Consider the following 14,488-nt stretch of genomic DNA (forward strand, 5'->3'; position numbering starts at 1 on the left):
TTTGTTCGTTGCTCTATTTTCAGAACCTAAAATAATTTCAGGCACATAGCAGACACTCAAGGGTAACTAGTAAAAGAATAAAAACAGACCACATTCCTTCTCCTTCCAAAAAGAGGGGAAAAGCCACCTTCAAATGCAACCCTCAAGATGTCAAAAAAAAAAAAAAAGGGTGGGGGAAAGAAGCATGGAAATAAAAAACAAATAGGAGGTATAAAATAAAATGTTAAAAATAAGTCCATACAGATTAGACTTATAATTTATTATAACAATATATGTAAGCAGACTAAACTCATCAGTTAAAAAATTAGAGATTGTCAAGTTGGATTTTAAAGTAATTCAGTTATGTACTGTATCCAAGAGATATCAGGAAATCACAGGACATAGGAAGATTGCAAAAGATAGAACCGGCCAACGATATGCAAAGAATGTTGGTATATCTACAGTAATAAGAGACAAAGTACACCTTAAGGGAAATATAATCCTAACCATATAATATTCAAATAAGGCAAAAACCCCACAGTATATTATTTAAGAACATATGCATATGCCATAAATGTATGAATAAATGACTGATAGAGGATGCATTTAGGTTACCTGGAGATGGGGGGGGGCAGTGGTGGAGGTTGTGATTGGGGAAATATATAAAAGTGTTTTCAACTCTACTGATAATTTCTTTTATTATTCTAAGCTGCATGGTGGGTACATGAGTATTTCATAAAGTTTTATCATATCTGTTCCATGTTGAAAATAGTTCATAATAATAAGAAAGCTCTTCCCCAAATCTAATTACAAACAACTTTTGATGCAACAGGCTGTCCAACACAGGGTGCCCTGAAAGTGTAGGTCAGAGAGCCCCTTGGGAAGAAAAGCGACACCGATGGGCAGGACAATTGAACGAGCTTTCCAAGCATCCTCTTAGGGACGGCAAGGGCATTCTTGGGTCAGCCAGTTACTTAAACTCAATCTCATCCTCGGGAAATGTGTGTGGATATAACAAGGGAATTGTGAGTGTTAAATGAAACAGTGAATGCACGTAAAGTACTTGGTACATAGTAGGTGTTCAGTGAACTGCATCAAAATCTTTCTGGAAATGGAGCAGAATAGAACTAGCAAGTTAGAGTCAAAGAGAAATTAGATACTACTTACTTCCCAGACTTCCCCAGGCAAAGTCAGCACCTGCCCGAGGGAACGCTGCATCCCGTTCATCTTTGTATTCCCAGCGCCCCAAGCGCTGTGTCTGGCGCATAATGGACACTCAGGCATCATCTGGAGAATGCTGACATGTACCAGCATTCTTATGGACAAATCATATAAACACTGCAAATAAAGGAATCAGTTTCACCTCTCTAGTTGTGAGCCAGCAAGATTATAAACAGGATAATGTTTACTAACACTACTACTGTGCACTTAAACGGCTCTTTTTTGGGGGGGGGCGGACCCACACTTTACAACAGTGGTACTAAGCGTGTTCTTTTCACCGCACGAATATTTCACGTCTTCTGTTTATGTCACTCAGATGAGTAACATAAGGCAAAACTGACCTCAAGTTGGACGATGTAAGCACGACACCTTCCGCTTTCATCCTATCCACATTTATCAAGAAAACTCAAACAGGCCACTCGTTTTTCTTTCCTGCTTATTTGCTCCCTAGCAGCGGGCAGGGAGGGGCAGTTGGGATTAGGGACTTTACAAAAACTCCGGGTTGCCTCAGGGCCAATCACCGACTTCTTGGGCTTTATTCCTGGGGCAGGGAGGGCTCGCCCCGACCGCCCCCCCCCCCGCCCCCGGAGGACGAGGATGAACGGCGCTGACGGATACCGAGGCCTGCGCGCCGCCGCCTCCCCGCCCAGCGCGCACGGAGCGCACTCAGCTTCCCTTGCCGGGGCCGGGGCTGCACGCGGCGTTTGTCGCCTTCGCTGGACGCAGGCAGGTCCGCACCGCGCGGAGGAGAGCGCGCGCGGCCGATCGTGGCGAGGAGGTGGGCGGCGACCCATCCCACTGGGATTCGTCCAGTCTCTCCGCGCGGGGAGGCCCCCGGCGGGCGCGGATTTCCGCGGGGCTGAGTCCTGCCTGCGTCTCAGTGGCGACGGAGTGGCCCCCGGCCAGTGCCCACAAAGGCACAGAGCACTCTCCCGTTTGACCAAAATCCGCGAGCGGAGAGAGGCGCCGGCCGGCTGGGAGGCGAGGGGAGCCCGCTCCGCGAACCGGGCGGTACGTGGCCGCGCGCGCGGCCGTGTCCCCGGAGCGCCGCGGGCAGGGAGCGGCGCAGAGCAACAGGTGCAGCCCGCAGCCACTCCCGGGACGTGGGAGACGACCTGCAGGGGCTCGGAGTCGGTAAGGCGCGGAGAGGGCTCTGTCCACCCCCAGGGCTGCACCGGCAGGTCCCTCCTCCCGGGTGCGGGCGGATCAGCGGGCGGTGGTGCCTGGGCAAGGGGAGCCCTGCGTTCTCCTGACAACCGGCCCGGTCCGGGAAGGTCCAGCTCCGGCTCCGGTCCGTGTCCTCTCTCGGGCGGCCCCGTGCAAAAAGACGGTGCCACTAGGCAAGGGCGCCTGGGCGCGTGCCCATCAGGGAGGCTCAGGCTCAGAAACTCGCGCTCTGCGTGCCAGGGGCTGGGTCCCCCGGCGCCCCGCGGCGCCTTCCTTCCCTGCCCAGCACCCTTCGCCGGCACGACCCGGGCGCCCCCCGCGCGCCATGGAGCTGGCGGCCGGGAACCTCAGTGAGGGGAACGCGAGCGGGCCCGAGACCCCCGCCCCGGAGCCCAGACCCCTTTTCGGCATCGGCGTGGAGAACTTCATCACGCTGGTGGTGTTCGGCCTGATCTTCGCGCTCGGCGTGCTGGGCAACAGCCTGGTGATCACGGTGCTGGCGCGCAGCAAGCCGGGGAAGCCGCGCAGCACCACACACCTGTTCATCCTCAACCTGAGCATCGCCGACCTGGCCTACCTGCTCTTCTGCATCCCCTTCCAGGCCACGGTGTACGCCCTGCCCACCTGGGTGCTGGGCGCCTTCATCTGCAAGTTCGTCCACTACTTCTTCACCGTGTCCATGCTGGTCAGCATCTTCACCCTGGCCGCGATGTCGGTGGACCGCTACGTGGCCATCGTGCACTCGCGGCGCTCCTCCGCCCTGCGGGTGTCCCGCAACGCGCTGCTGGGCGTGGGCGTCATCTGGGCGCTGTCCATCGCCATGGCCTCGCCGGTGGCCTACCACCAGCGCCTCTTCCACCGGGGCGTCAGCAACCAGACCTTCTGCTGGGAGCAGTGGTCCAGCCAGCGCCACAAGAAGGCCTACGTGGTGTGCACCTTCGTCTTCGGCTACCTGCTGCCGCTCCTGCTTATCTGCTTCTGCTACGCCAAGGTGGGCGCGGGGCGGGTCCGAGGGCCCCGAGGCGGCTCCTGCGTCCCCGCACCCCTTCCCGGGACCCGCAGCGGCCCCGCCCCTTTGCCCTCATTCCCCAGAGTTTTCTGCGGGGACCGCGCGGTGACCCTTCCCTGCTCCCCCGGCCTCGGGGGTCTGACGTTGCGCGGAAGTTACTCGGAGTTTGGGCAACGCCAGGGGAATTTTGCAGCAGGTCACTTCCCGGGCGCCCGCGTCCTCTCGCCCCGGCCCGGGGCCCTGAGGTTGTCCCGGCGGAAGGCGGTGTCAACGCCCACTTCTCAGTAGGTGAAAGCCGCGCCGCCCCTTCAAGCCCGCGCGAGGGCCACCCCACGTGGCCGCAGGGTCACGGCGAGCTTGCCGGGTGGAGGGTCCGCGCCCCTCCGCAGCCCTCAGCAGGGCCCGATGGGGAGATTTCCCTGCCCGCGGGGTGCACGGGGTCGGGGGGCGGGCGGGGACCGGCTGTGTGGAGCCGCTGCTTCTGGCGACAGAGCTTTGCCTTTCGTCTTATACACAAGTTGGGCGTTACAAATCCAAGTGGTTAGACAGTATTTCTTCACCGAGTCTTGAGGGAGTCTCCAGAGAACTTGGGATGGATGGGCTTCTAGCTGCTGTTTCCCCGTTTCAGTCCTTTTAGGAAGGGGTAAGGAATATGAAGTGACTCAGGTGGCAGGTCTAAAGCACTACCGCTGAGAGACACACTGTTGACACACCTCTGGTCCCCTACCCCTGCACCTCCTTACTGGGAAAATGGCTGTTACCTTCCTGGTGCCAGCCTCCCCCTCGGAGCTCAGCACAATCACATTCTCTTTTGTTAATAACACATGAGTCTGAAGATTTTATACTGATCTCGAAGTCTTGTTTATACTGGAGTAAAAGTACATGCTGGATAGTCATGAGACGTGATTCACGGGGTGAGCTCCGCTCTCCCTGACACACCCTCCCCAGACCCATCACCATGAGAAAAATACTGCTGTAACCACATTCTGAAATTTCCACCATTTTATCTTCATCTCTCTCTCTCTGTATCTCTCATTCTATTTCTCATAAGGCTGGGACTCTAGGACTCTGAATAATCAGATGAGGTAGAACGGCAGTCATTTCTTATATTCAATTCATAGAGTTTTTTGTTTTTTGTTTTCCCCCAGCGGAAATCTTGACTAAAAGCCACCTGGTTTTGTTTGTCCCCTCCCCCCACATCATCTGTGTTGAGTTATGTCTGTTTTGAATGGTAATATTTCTGGATGTGATCTGAAAGAATGTCCTGCGTCAAAGGGTTCTATATAAAGAGACGCGGTAAAGATGGGGCAGTTGGGAGATCACTGCAGCTTAGCTCTTTGGTAAATGGCTGTTTTATTCATTTCATCTTCTGCAAATGCAAATCAAAGCTTGGTTTGCACAGCCCAGTGGTCTCCAATGTGCGCTATCTCACTTAATCTGCAGGCCACCCAGTGGGTTGGAGCTAGTGTGCATATTTTATTGATAAGGAAAGAGGGTTCTGGAGGAGTGAAGCAGCTGACCCACAGGGAGGATTTCAGTGCAGGGATTCCCAGCCCCCCAAGAGAGGGGCAACTGCTGAAGGCCTGTAGGGCATGGACCTTGGGTCTAGAGTGATTCTTACAATATTTGCTTCTTCATTCATCATGACATGGATTAGACTTGAAGCATATTCTTCCTTCATTTCCCGAAAGTCTTTGGGGAACATAATTCAGGTCTTCTTGATGGAGACAACAAGGTAAATGTCTAGGAATAAATTCGGTTACATTTCTGTCATTTATACAAGTCACACATAGGGCAAAATTTAAAATTTTTCAAAAATTCAAAAAATACATGATCATTGGGCTATTTTTTATATGGAAGTAGTTTGCTTTTAAGCGTAACTGGAAATTTCTTTGGAATTCAAGGTAATATTTGCATATTCATTCCAAACCTACTTGGGTGTTTTCTCCATTGACCACTCAGCAGCATTCCTTAGGCGGTTTGCAGTTACCCACGTGATCCCCCGGAGTTTGAGGAAGGAATCAGTAACCCCCAGTTAGTGTTATGGAGCAGGTAACATTTGACTTTTCCATATGGAGTCCTCTCCAGGTGGCCCTCTCTGGTTTTGTTTTGCTGTGTCTCCTCTTGTCCCTTGCTTTCGGTGACCAGTGTCCTCCTGTGGTCTTCTGGGACGGCGGTCCCCAAAGAACCTTGCCAGGCCGGTCCTCTCCAGGCAGGGTCCTGTCCAGCCCTTTCCTTCCCCTTGAAAGTTCTCCTCATTTGTTGCTGCCAAAGCCTCTCTTCTATCTTTGCCTTAGATTTGATTTTTTATACCCCAGTTTCTGTTGGCAGGACAGTAAACTAACCCATTGTCAATGTGCTGAGTGATCCCAAATGTAGCAAGTGAAAGGCTTGTCTTGTAGAGGATGCTAAGCCTCTGTAGGAAGTGAGAAGTATCTCAGTAGAGCTGGGAATTTGGGGTCGGAAATTCACGCCCCCCATGATGGCTGCTTGACCTGCATAGGAATTGTGAGGGTGTGAATAAGTCCCGTGGCTTCACAATCAGGGAAGGGCCCTCCAGAAGGGCTGCATCCAGCTGAACGGAGCAGGCTTTCACAATAAATCCAGTTCCATTAAATTATTTCCATGCTGCGGTGCTTCAGGGAGACAGAGAGGTGGCTGGAACACTGCTTCCAGTTTTTGGAGAGACTCATTGAGTAACCAGTGGACAGTCTAAAGCCCTTAGTCACCCAGAGCTAATTTTCCTTAGATTTTTCACTCAGATGGGACATAAGAAAGAACTCAACACCAGTGTGGCATATGTACAGCCGTCTTGGCCCTGTTGTATAGCTTATATTGTAAATTCTTACGTAGAACCAAAGTGACTCACATCATTTCTCCTGAGTATTACATTGGTGAGAGAAGACAAAGCTAGTTTCTCGAAGGAAGGCAATCAGTGTCTCCCTGGAAGCCTTCCTGATGGGACATTAATTGTAGAACCTTGATGAATGGTCTGCCAGTCATCAGTGATGCTGGAGGGCAGTCTGTAGTTTTTCCATGTCTCTAGGATTTAACATACGGCAGGGACCTGGGGGTTGTTAAAATGTAGAATCTTGGGGGAAACCAAGGTGGAAGGGAGACCAACAAGGATGCACATATGGGTAGCGGTGTGGCTCTTTCTGGACGAAACCGCAGAGCTCCCTGCACCAGAACTCTCTGCCAGCAGGTGCTCTGGCCGCAGATGGCACCTGGGCACCCCTCAGGGTTAGAGGAACAGGTGTCCTTGGCAATTCTTAGTCATCATTACTCCACCACCTCATGTGAATTTAAGTTTGAATGACGTTGTAAATGATGGTGGTCCCATTTCAGAACGTCAAGAAGTGTCAATGCAAAATGGACAGTGATTTGTGGGGTCTGAGACAAACCGATTTTATTAGTCTGTGTTTTTCAGGTCCTTAATCATTTGCATAAAAAGTTGAAGAACGTGTCAAAGAAGTCAGAGGCATCGAAGAAAAAGGTAATATTCATGGATTTACAGCCTATGCGCCCTTTCTAGAGCTCAGTTTATGTATACTCTTAGCTCTCCTTGCGTTCACCCAGTGCCTGTGACATTTTGGTTCCTGGGTACAGAGATTTGAAATGAGCCTCTTACCATTAGGCAGAGGGTAGAAATGGGAAGTCAGCTGTTGAGGGTGGCCAGGTGACCATGCTGCATGAAAATGTGGATGGAAGTCTCGGGAGGGGAGGAAAGGTGCATTTTATGGATTCTGAGCCTCTTGAGAAGGTATGTTCTAGGTTGGTTGGGACAGGGTGTCGAGTGGCTGGATCCATACTTTGCATGAAACTACAGTCATTTTATTGTGTATTTACCATGTCTGATGTGATTCCAGAAGGCCCTGTCTTAATAATCTTTCGAGAGAGGGTTGTTGAAGCCTCAGAAGCAGATGCAGTGTTCTCTCTTCCTTCCAGACTTGTGCTGACTTTGGCCCCAAGGGGAGAGAACTAAAGATGGGAGGGGCCTCAAGGGAATTCAGCCCATTTTTACTTGTCTTTCTCATCCCGTGAATTCTGAATTCCAGAAGCTTCTCCTGAAGTGTATGACAGCACCTAACATCCTGCAGTTTATCACACGTCACATTTTGAGGAAAAACTATTTTACAAAGCAGGATTAACTTACCTCTTATTCAGATAATATCTATATCATCTCTGATTTTTAGAAAGTAGAATGAAAGTTGATGAGATTATTAGACCATGTGATTAGGGAGCAGGAGATTATAACCAGAATCTTTACCCGCAAATATCACTCATAACATCTTAAAATACCTTGTTTTTCCTTCTAAATATTTATTATGATCAAGGACACATAATTTGCAGAAATTATAGTTTAATCATATTTGCTTTAAAAACTTCTGCATAAATAAAGTACAGCTCTTCCTGACTTTTCCTTGTTTATAAACAATAATGTGGCTAAAAACACACCTGTTCTCAGAGTCCGTGAAAAGAAATAGCAGACAGTTGGTTAGAAAGCACAAAGTTTAGCTTGTATTTGAAGCAGTTAACACCCTTGGGGAGGGTGGGGCTTGCTGAACTTCCGCAGAGGTTTTGCCCTTGGAACGCGGTACCTGCTTATGATTGATGCCAAAGATTTTCTGCCTCTTGACAGGAAGGAAATAAAACTTTTCTTTAGCATTGGCTGGATCTTATTTGCATGCTACAGTTAGTTTTAGTCTCTATATTTGAAAACTGTTGGAGAGAAATTGTGGAGGTTCCAGAGGAGAAAAAGTGATTAAAAGAATGAAAATAGGGCTTCCCTGGTGGTGCAGTGGTTGAGAGTCCGCCTGCTGATGCAGGGGATGCGGGTTCGTGCCCCGGTCCGGGAGGATCCCACATGCCACGGAGCGGCTGGGCCCGTGAGCCATGGCCACTGGGCCTGCGCGTTCGGAGCCTGTGCTCCACAACGGGAGAGGCCACAACAGTGAGAGGCCTGCGTACCGCAAAAAAAAAAAAAAAAAAAAAAAAAAAGAATGAAAATAGATCTTGGAAGAAATGATTCGAAAAGCTTCTGTTTTACAGTAAAATGATCTAAAGATTAGTGATGAGTTTAACATTTACATCGTTTGGTTTTATGTGTCTACGTGTGTGTATGGGGTGTGTGTGTGTGTACATATATATGTGTGGGTATATATTGTATACGTATGTGTACATGTAATTCTTACCATGGGAGAAGTTCTCAGCATTTGGAGGAGGGAAGCTTTTCTCTTCGATGCTCACAACCTCTGACCCTTAATAACCACTGAACAGATGGCAGATCTCTTTTGATATATTTAATTGCCTCTTTTTTTGCACAGAACAAATAGAGTGTGGTGCTGGGGCCTGTGTGTGTGTGTGTGTGTGTGCACCTGCGTCTAGGCAAGGGATAGCGCACAGGTCGGGGGGGGAGAGGGAATGGGAGAGAGAGAGGAGAACGAGGACGAGCAGACGGGAGACAGAGGGTCCAGGACGGAAAGCCAGCTTGACTGTCAACCCTGAAGGCAGAGACGGGCCCATGGTGATGCCCCCCCGGGTCTTCGCACAGAAAAGTGTTCCTGGTGTGTATACATGTTCAGTTGCTGGCGGATGACGGGGTGATGTGCTAAGATTTTGATAGTTCATTCATTTCAGCTGCGCCCGTTTCCAGCTCCCCTCTCAGTGGCTGAGAAGGGCACCTTCCTCTGTGCCATATCCACCCACCTAGGGAGCCCTTAGTGTTAAGGCCGGTAGCGCTCACGGGGCAGAGAGTTAGGTCTTTCATCACAAACGTGCCGACCAGTTATCCTGCATGTTTGGAGGAAAATACAAAGGAAGAGTGTGATTTCCGTTGCCAAAATAGTAGTAATCATAGTACAGAGCCCTGTGCTTGATTAATACCAGGCTCTGCTGGACATAAAGACACGTTGTCTGGCACAAGGCTGATTAGACACTAAAACGAGATTCTTAAACAATTTCCGGGAGCCCTCCCAGTGGGACAGACCTCCGCACCGGATGGTTCCTTCTAATAAGGAAGTAGATGTGAGGCCCTTTTGGTACCCTCTCAACCACGAGGTTCTTTCAACAGCTGCTCTTTTTCTCCCCTCTGGCTTGAAGTAATTCAGCAAGCTTTTTGGCTGTCATTTATACAATTTACAAAATGTTTTTCATCACTCTCATCTTTTAGTCACTTTTTTCTTCTCTGCCAAGTTCCATTAGACGGATTATGAATAAACTTCTTCGAAGAAAAAAAATGGATGTCTCAGATGGCTTGAAAAGGAGCATCTCAGAGGAGGGGGAGAAATTAGTATTTTCCAGATACTTTCAGAGTGAGGAGTAAAAAGAAGGCAGGCTAATAAAGGACCCAACCTCGAGTATAGGAATTAGTACAGAGATTTAGCACATGACCTTAAAAGATGACTTCTTCTCTATCAGACGATGATATGGTGGTTCTGTACTCTGCACAGACACGTGGGGAAAGTAGGAGGTGCATCGGATGCACATCCATCTGTGATTGAGGCCAATGATACTGTAAGAAATGAAAATAGCCTCATTCCCCACAGAGGGGACTTGTCTTCTTACCTGCTGACATTTCAGAGGAGACGAGAGGAAGCAGCTTTTGCGAATCCTACTGAGGAGACGGGGTGGGTCAGCCTAGGTGCTGTCAACATGGAGGAAATACTTGAGCCTTTCACTTGGGGTGGATGAGATGATTTGCTTTTGTTGTGGCCTTTGTGGAATTCTTCACCGGTTCTTCAAACACCCGATTGAGATGTTTAGAAAGGCAGGTTCCTGGGCAGCTACCTAATCCCCGTGACCTCTGGAAGCAGAGCCATCAGGCATGAGGCCTAGATACCAGAATTTTCGCAAAGCTCTGCCCTACATGATGATGGTGCGCTCATTTGCTGGAAACCCGGGTTTGTGGTTGTTAGTACAACGCCTTATTTTGACCAGGTCTTGACCTGGAGCTGGCGTATTCCAGGCGCCTGGGTCGGGTGTTAGAAGCAGTGGTGGCTGCAGACCCTGTTCTTCAGGATTTCTTTCCTGCATTCCCTCCCATGTCTTCCCAGTTCCCTGGACCCAGAGGCATCTGCAGCAAGCCTCTGCTGCAAAGGAGACAGAGGAAGAAGCCGTGTACCGCCTCTGCCTCCATGCAGGGATGTGCTCACCTAACGTGATGCCATGGCCTCGTGGACGCCTCCAGGGCTGCAGGGCTGAGCGCCAGGGCCCGTGTGCAGGGTGCCCACTGCTGTACCAGCTCTGACGGGCTGAATGCCTGTGAAACAGCCTGAAAATAAATAGTGAACCCTTGCTGACAGTAAGCTGGGAACACAAACATTCTATTAAACTCTTTTGGGAACAGGCTTCGATAAATGATATAGTTTATGTGAGTACCAATTGAGTATTCTTTCCTGATTTATATTGTAATTGTAATCCGGTCACATTTCAAAGCTACAGATAGACCAAGAAAGAGAACCTCGTTCATGGTTCTGAAAAGACCAGTGGAACTGCTAAAAATAAAAGGTAGATTTTGAATGGACTTGGGTAAACAGACAGTAACAAACACCCCAAAGAAAACATACCATACTGCCCATTGCTCTACAATGATGCAAAGATACAATATGGCTCTTATCAATAAGCTGCTGGGGTATATTTCTGCCCTAAGCTTGGTACTTAGTAAGAACTTCCTAAAAGGAACAATGAAACAGAATACCCAGAGAGTATTTTGTGAAGCACAGAGATCTTCTTATTGTCTTAGAAAGAACAGATGTGTTCCGTTCTATTTGTAGGTGTAATTATGTCTAGATGGTTTTTATTAAATCATCTGGGAATGTATCCCACACACTAATGGATAAACAGATTGATAGCAGACAATCCCTTAATACATGTGAGCAGATTGCTTGTTTGCTTTGTGTGTCACGTGGTTGGTGGCTTCAATCTGTATACGTGCCTCCCTATAAAAACCTGTCATCAGGTTTGTACCTGAGTTGTTTGAAGTGTTGAAATGGACCAGGCCCAGTCAGGGAATCATCAGGTTGGGTCACGCTCTTCACAGGCCAGGAAAGTGAAGCCCAGGGAGGTGACATCATTTTTCAAAGGTCGTTAACCCGTTTATGGCTGATGTCGGTCCTTGGCTTTTGCACGATCCGTGCACCTTCTCATGGTAAGCTTAGCTCTCATCTCCAGCCCCCCTGACCACCACGTTTGCCTTGACCTTGACCTTGACCTGAGGTCTGAGCGTCTCCTCTCCCATTTCTGCCTGGGTTTCCTGGCTTCCAGCCCGTGTCTTGGACAGACTTCTTCTCTGAGTCAGTCTGCTACCTCGTGTCTCTCCTGGAGGAGTTTTAGTCCTTACCTTCGGGGTGTTGTTGTCCTTAACAGCAGGATTCTAATTCATGGGAATTAATAGGAAAGTCATTTTGTCAGGTGGGAACATTCCTGCGTGGCCGGGGTCTGAGCATCCCCCCGGGGAAGAGTGTGTGGGTCCGCAGTGGTTTCCTCGTTGTAGAATCACTTTGCTCCACCCTGTGAGGCTGTGGGAGAAAGAAGCCTCCTTCCTTCTTTCTCTCTCCTTCCCCTCAACCTCCCCCACACACACTCGTGGATCCCAGTCGCGATCCCAGTCTCTCTAGGGGGAAAGGTGGGCAGGGGACCACCAGGTAGTGCTTACAGTCGATTTAGGGTCGTGACTGGGAGGGGATGATGTGCACCCACGCTCTCCTGCTCTGGGAGGTGTCCTGACGACCAGGGCTTCAGATGGTCACATTTCCACTCTGTATGTTCAACACAGTCTCTTAGAGCATCACAGCCTGGACTTGATCTGAGGAGGAAGAGAGGCTACTGGATTCCCGACCTCAGGGGAGAGACTGAAAGCATCTCTCTCTCTCGTGTCCTTAATTCCTTTCACCTTCGAGGAGCAAACACCCTAGAAGAGAATGGAGTGGGGTGGGCGCTGGAGCAGGACAGCGAGCCGGCAAACGTCCCCCCTGTGATTCAGTTACAGGACTGAGCCCACAGACCTGCCCTAAGGCTCTGCGGTCCAGACAGCCCTGGGTGCTCAGAGACAGGGATGCGGCTGCCGTTACCAGGTAGATCTTGTGGGATGTTCTCTCCCCGGGCGCCAGCTGTTCAGAGCACGGTTTGGGATCCCATAGACCGGCCTCCAGGTGTAATTCTGCCTCCTGCCGGGGGGCACCAGGCACTGTCCTAGCCAGGCGAGGTCTCGGTGTCCTCACCTACACCGCGGATCATGATGCCGTCTGCCCGGATTGGTGGCAGCGAGTGAAGAACGCACAGCCAGCAGTCACCGAGGTCGCCTCTCGGTGCCCCCCGCCCCCAGCCCTGACGCCCTCAGCCGTCAGGCGGCTGAGCCCAGCTTACAACCTTTTAAGGAAGAAACCAGCCAATGGCTTTCTATTTTATAGTTAAAAAATGTTAACAGCCCACTGTCTTTTGTTCGAATCCCTGGAGATGGAGTTTTCAGTTAGTTGCACTGTTGGCTTTTCAACGTGTCCTGATTTGGCGGTGATGGAGCACAGGAAGACCGTCCCAAGATTTAATCCCAGCCCTTTAGGTTTGCAGCCCGTGGCGGGCACTCAGAACAGATGCAGCGGGGAGACGGGGGCACACGTGTGGTGCGCGGGCAGGACGGCTCCTCTCGTGCTGAGGTTCTTGTTCAGGGAAGATCTTCTCCCATCATCTTCTCAGCAGAAATCTCAAAGGACGCGTGTGGACCCTGCCTCTGATTTCTAGGTGTTTCAGATGTAGGAGCGCCAGGGAAGGGTTGAGACGCAAGCAAACAGGGAGACAGGCCCTGACATGGCTCTCTGGACCCACTGCATGTGTTGGGGGTCTCTAAGTTTGTCCAACTTCAACAAGGAGAAATAATCATCTCTTCTTGTTTGTTGAGGCAACTCTTGGAAGCAGCGTTCACGAGCTCAGCTGAGCGGCCTCCCTGGGCTCAGTCCCACTATGTGCCGTGCATTGGGTTGTAAAGTTACCGTGTTCAATCTGTGTGTTCCTGTTGCCGTGACCCAAAGCACGCTTCCTGTTATCCACATGCGTTTCACATACCTGCTAGAATTATTCCCTATGGAGGGTCAAGGCCGGTCCCGGGGAAGTTTTGAACAAAACTGCTGCACGAAGTGAAGGTTAACACCTAAGGCAGATTGAGTACGTACTTGATCCTGTGAGAATACGCAGAAAATTCTCTCAGGGCGTGCTGTAAAAGGCTGGGTTCCTTTCCTGCTGTAATCGATGCATCGCCTTTCTTTTCCTTCTCCTAGACCGCGCAGACGGTGCTGGTGGTGGTCGTGGTTTTCGGGGTCTCCTGGCTGCCTCACCACGTCATCCACCTCTGGGCGGAGTTTGGGGTCTTCCCACTGACACCCACCTCCTTCCTCTTCCGGATCACCGCCCACTGCCTGGCGTACAGTAATTCCTCCGTGAATCCCATCATTTACGCGTTTCTCTCTGAAAATTTCAGGAAGGCTTATAAGCAGGTGTTCAAGTGCCACGTTCGCAATAAGTCACCTCTTAATGACACTAAAGAAAATAAAAGTCGAATAGACACCCCACCATCAACCAATTGCACTCACATGTGAAAAAAGATCAACGTGTTCTTCGTGCGGCGTTTCCATACTTGGGGACTAGACACATAAAAAATACAATGAGGTGTTAAGCAAGGCAGCAACTTGTTATCTTAACAACAATTCATATTATATTAATTAAATTCCACTTGTGTTTAAAAAGTACTTTGATCTACCTGGAAAATCCCTAGGTCTAGTGAAGATTATTTCTAAATTTTATTTTCTTTCTAAATTCTATTCCATAAGCAGAAGAGAATAAAATAGTTTTATACCTCTTAAGAAATGGAAGTTTAATAGAATTCCCTAGGTTTGTTCAGTTCTTCATAGGATAAGGAATAAGGACCTAGAAAGATGGCCAGGAATATTTGTGATCTACATTTTGAAGCAAATTTATTTAGAAAATGTGTTTGTGCTTTAGTTCTTCAATTTTAAGATAAGGGGTAATATTAAACCTGTGTGTTTTAAAATACGATCATGGACACATGAAAGTGTTCCCTGAGTTTTATTTTTGTGACCATTTATATAGAGACACTGCTAT

General features: G+C 49.5%; 1 protein-coding gene across 1 annotated transcript; it reads left to right on the forward strand.

The window, feature by feature from the left end:
• Nucleotides 1–2,692: 2,692 nt before the first annotated feature.
• GALR1 (galanin receptor 1) lies at nt 2,693–14,093 on the forward strand (the record flags this gene model as incomplete). Its single annotated transcript, XM_082640005.1, has 3 exons — nt 2,693–3,358; nt 6,807–6,872; nt 13,648–14,093. 3 exons carry the CDS (start codon nt 2,693–2,695, stop codon nt 13,963–13,965), a joined length of 1,050 nt encoding a protein of 349 aa, XP_082496131.1. The 3' UTR covers nt 13,966–14,093.
• Between the last annotated feature and the right edge of the window lie 395 nt (nt 14,094–14,488).

This window comes from Mesoplodon mirus (genome assembly GCF_964341445.2).
Source record: "Mesoplodon mirus genome assembly, chromosome: 13".
Lineage (NCBI taxonomy): Eukaryota > Metazoa > Chordata > Mammalia > Artiodactyla > Ziphiidae > Mesoplodon > Mesoplodon mirus.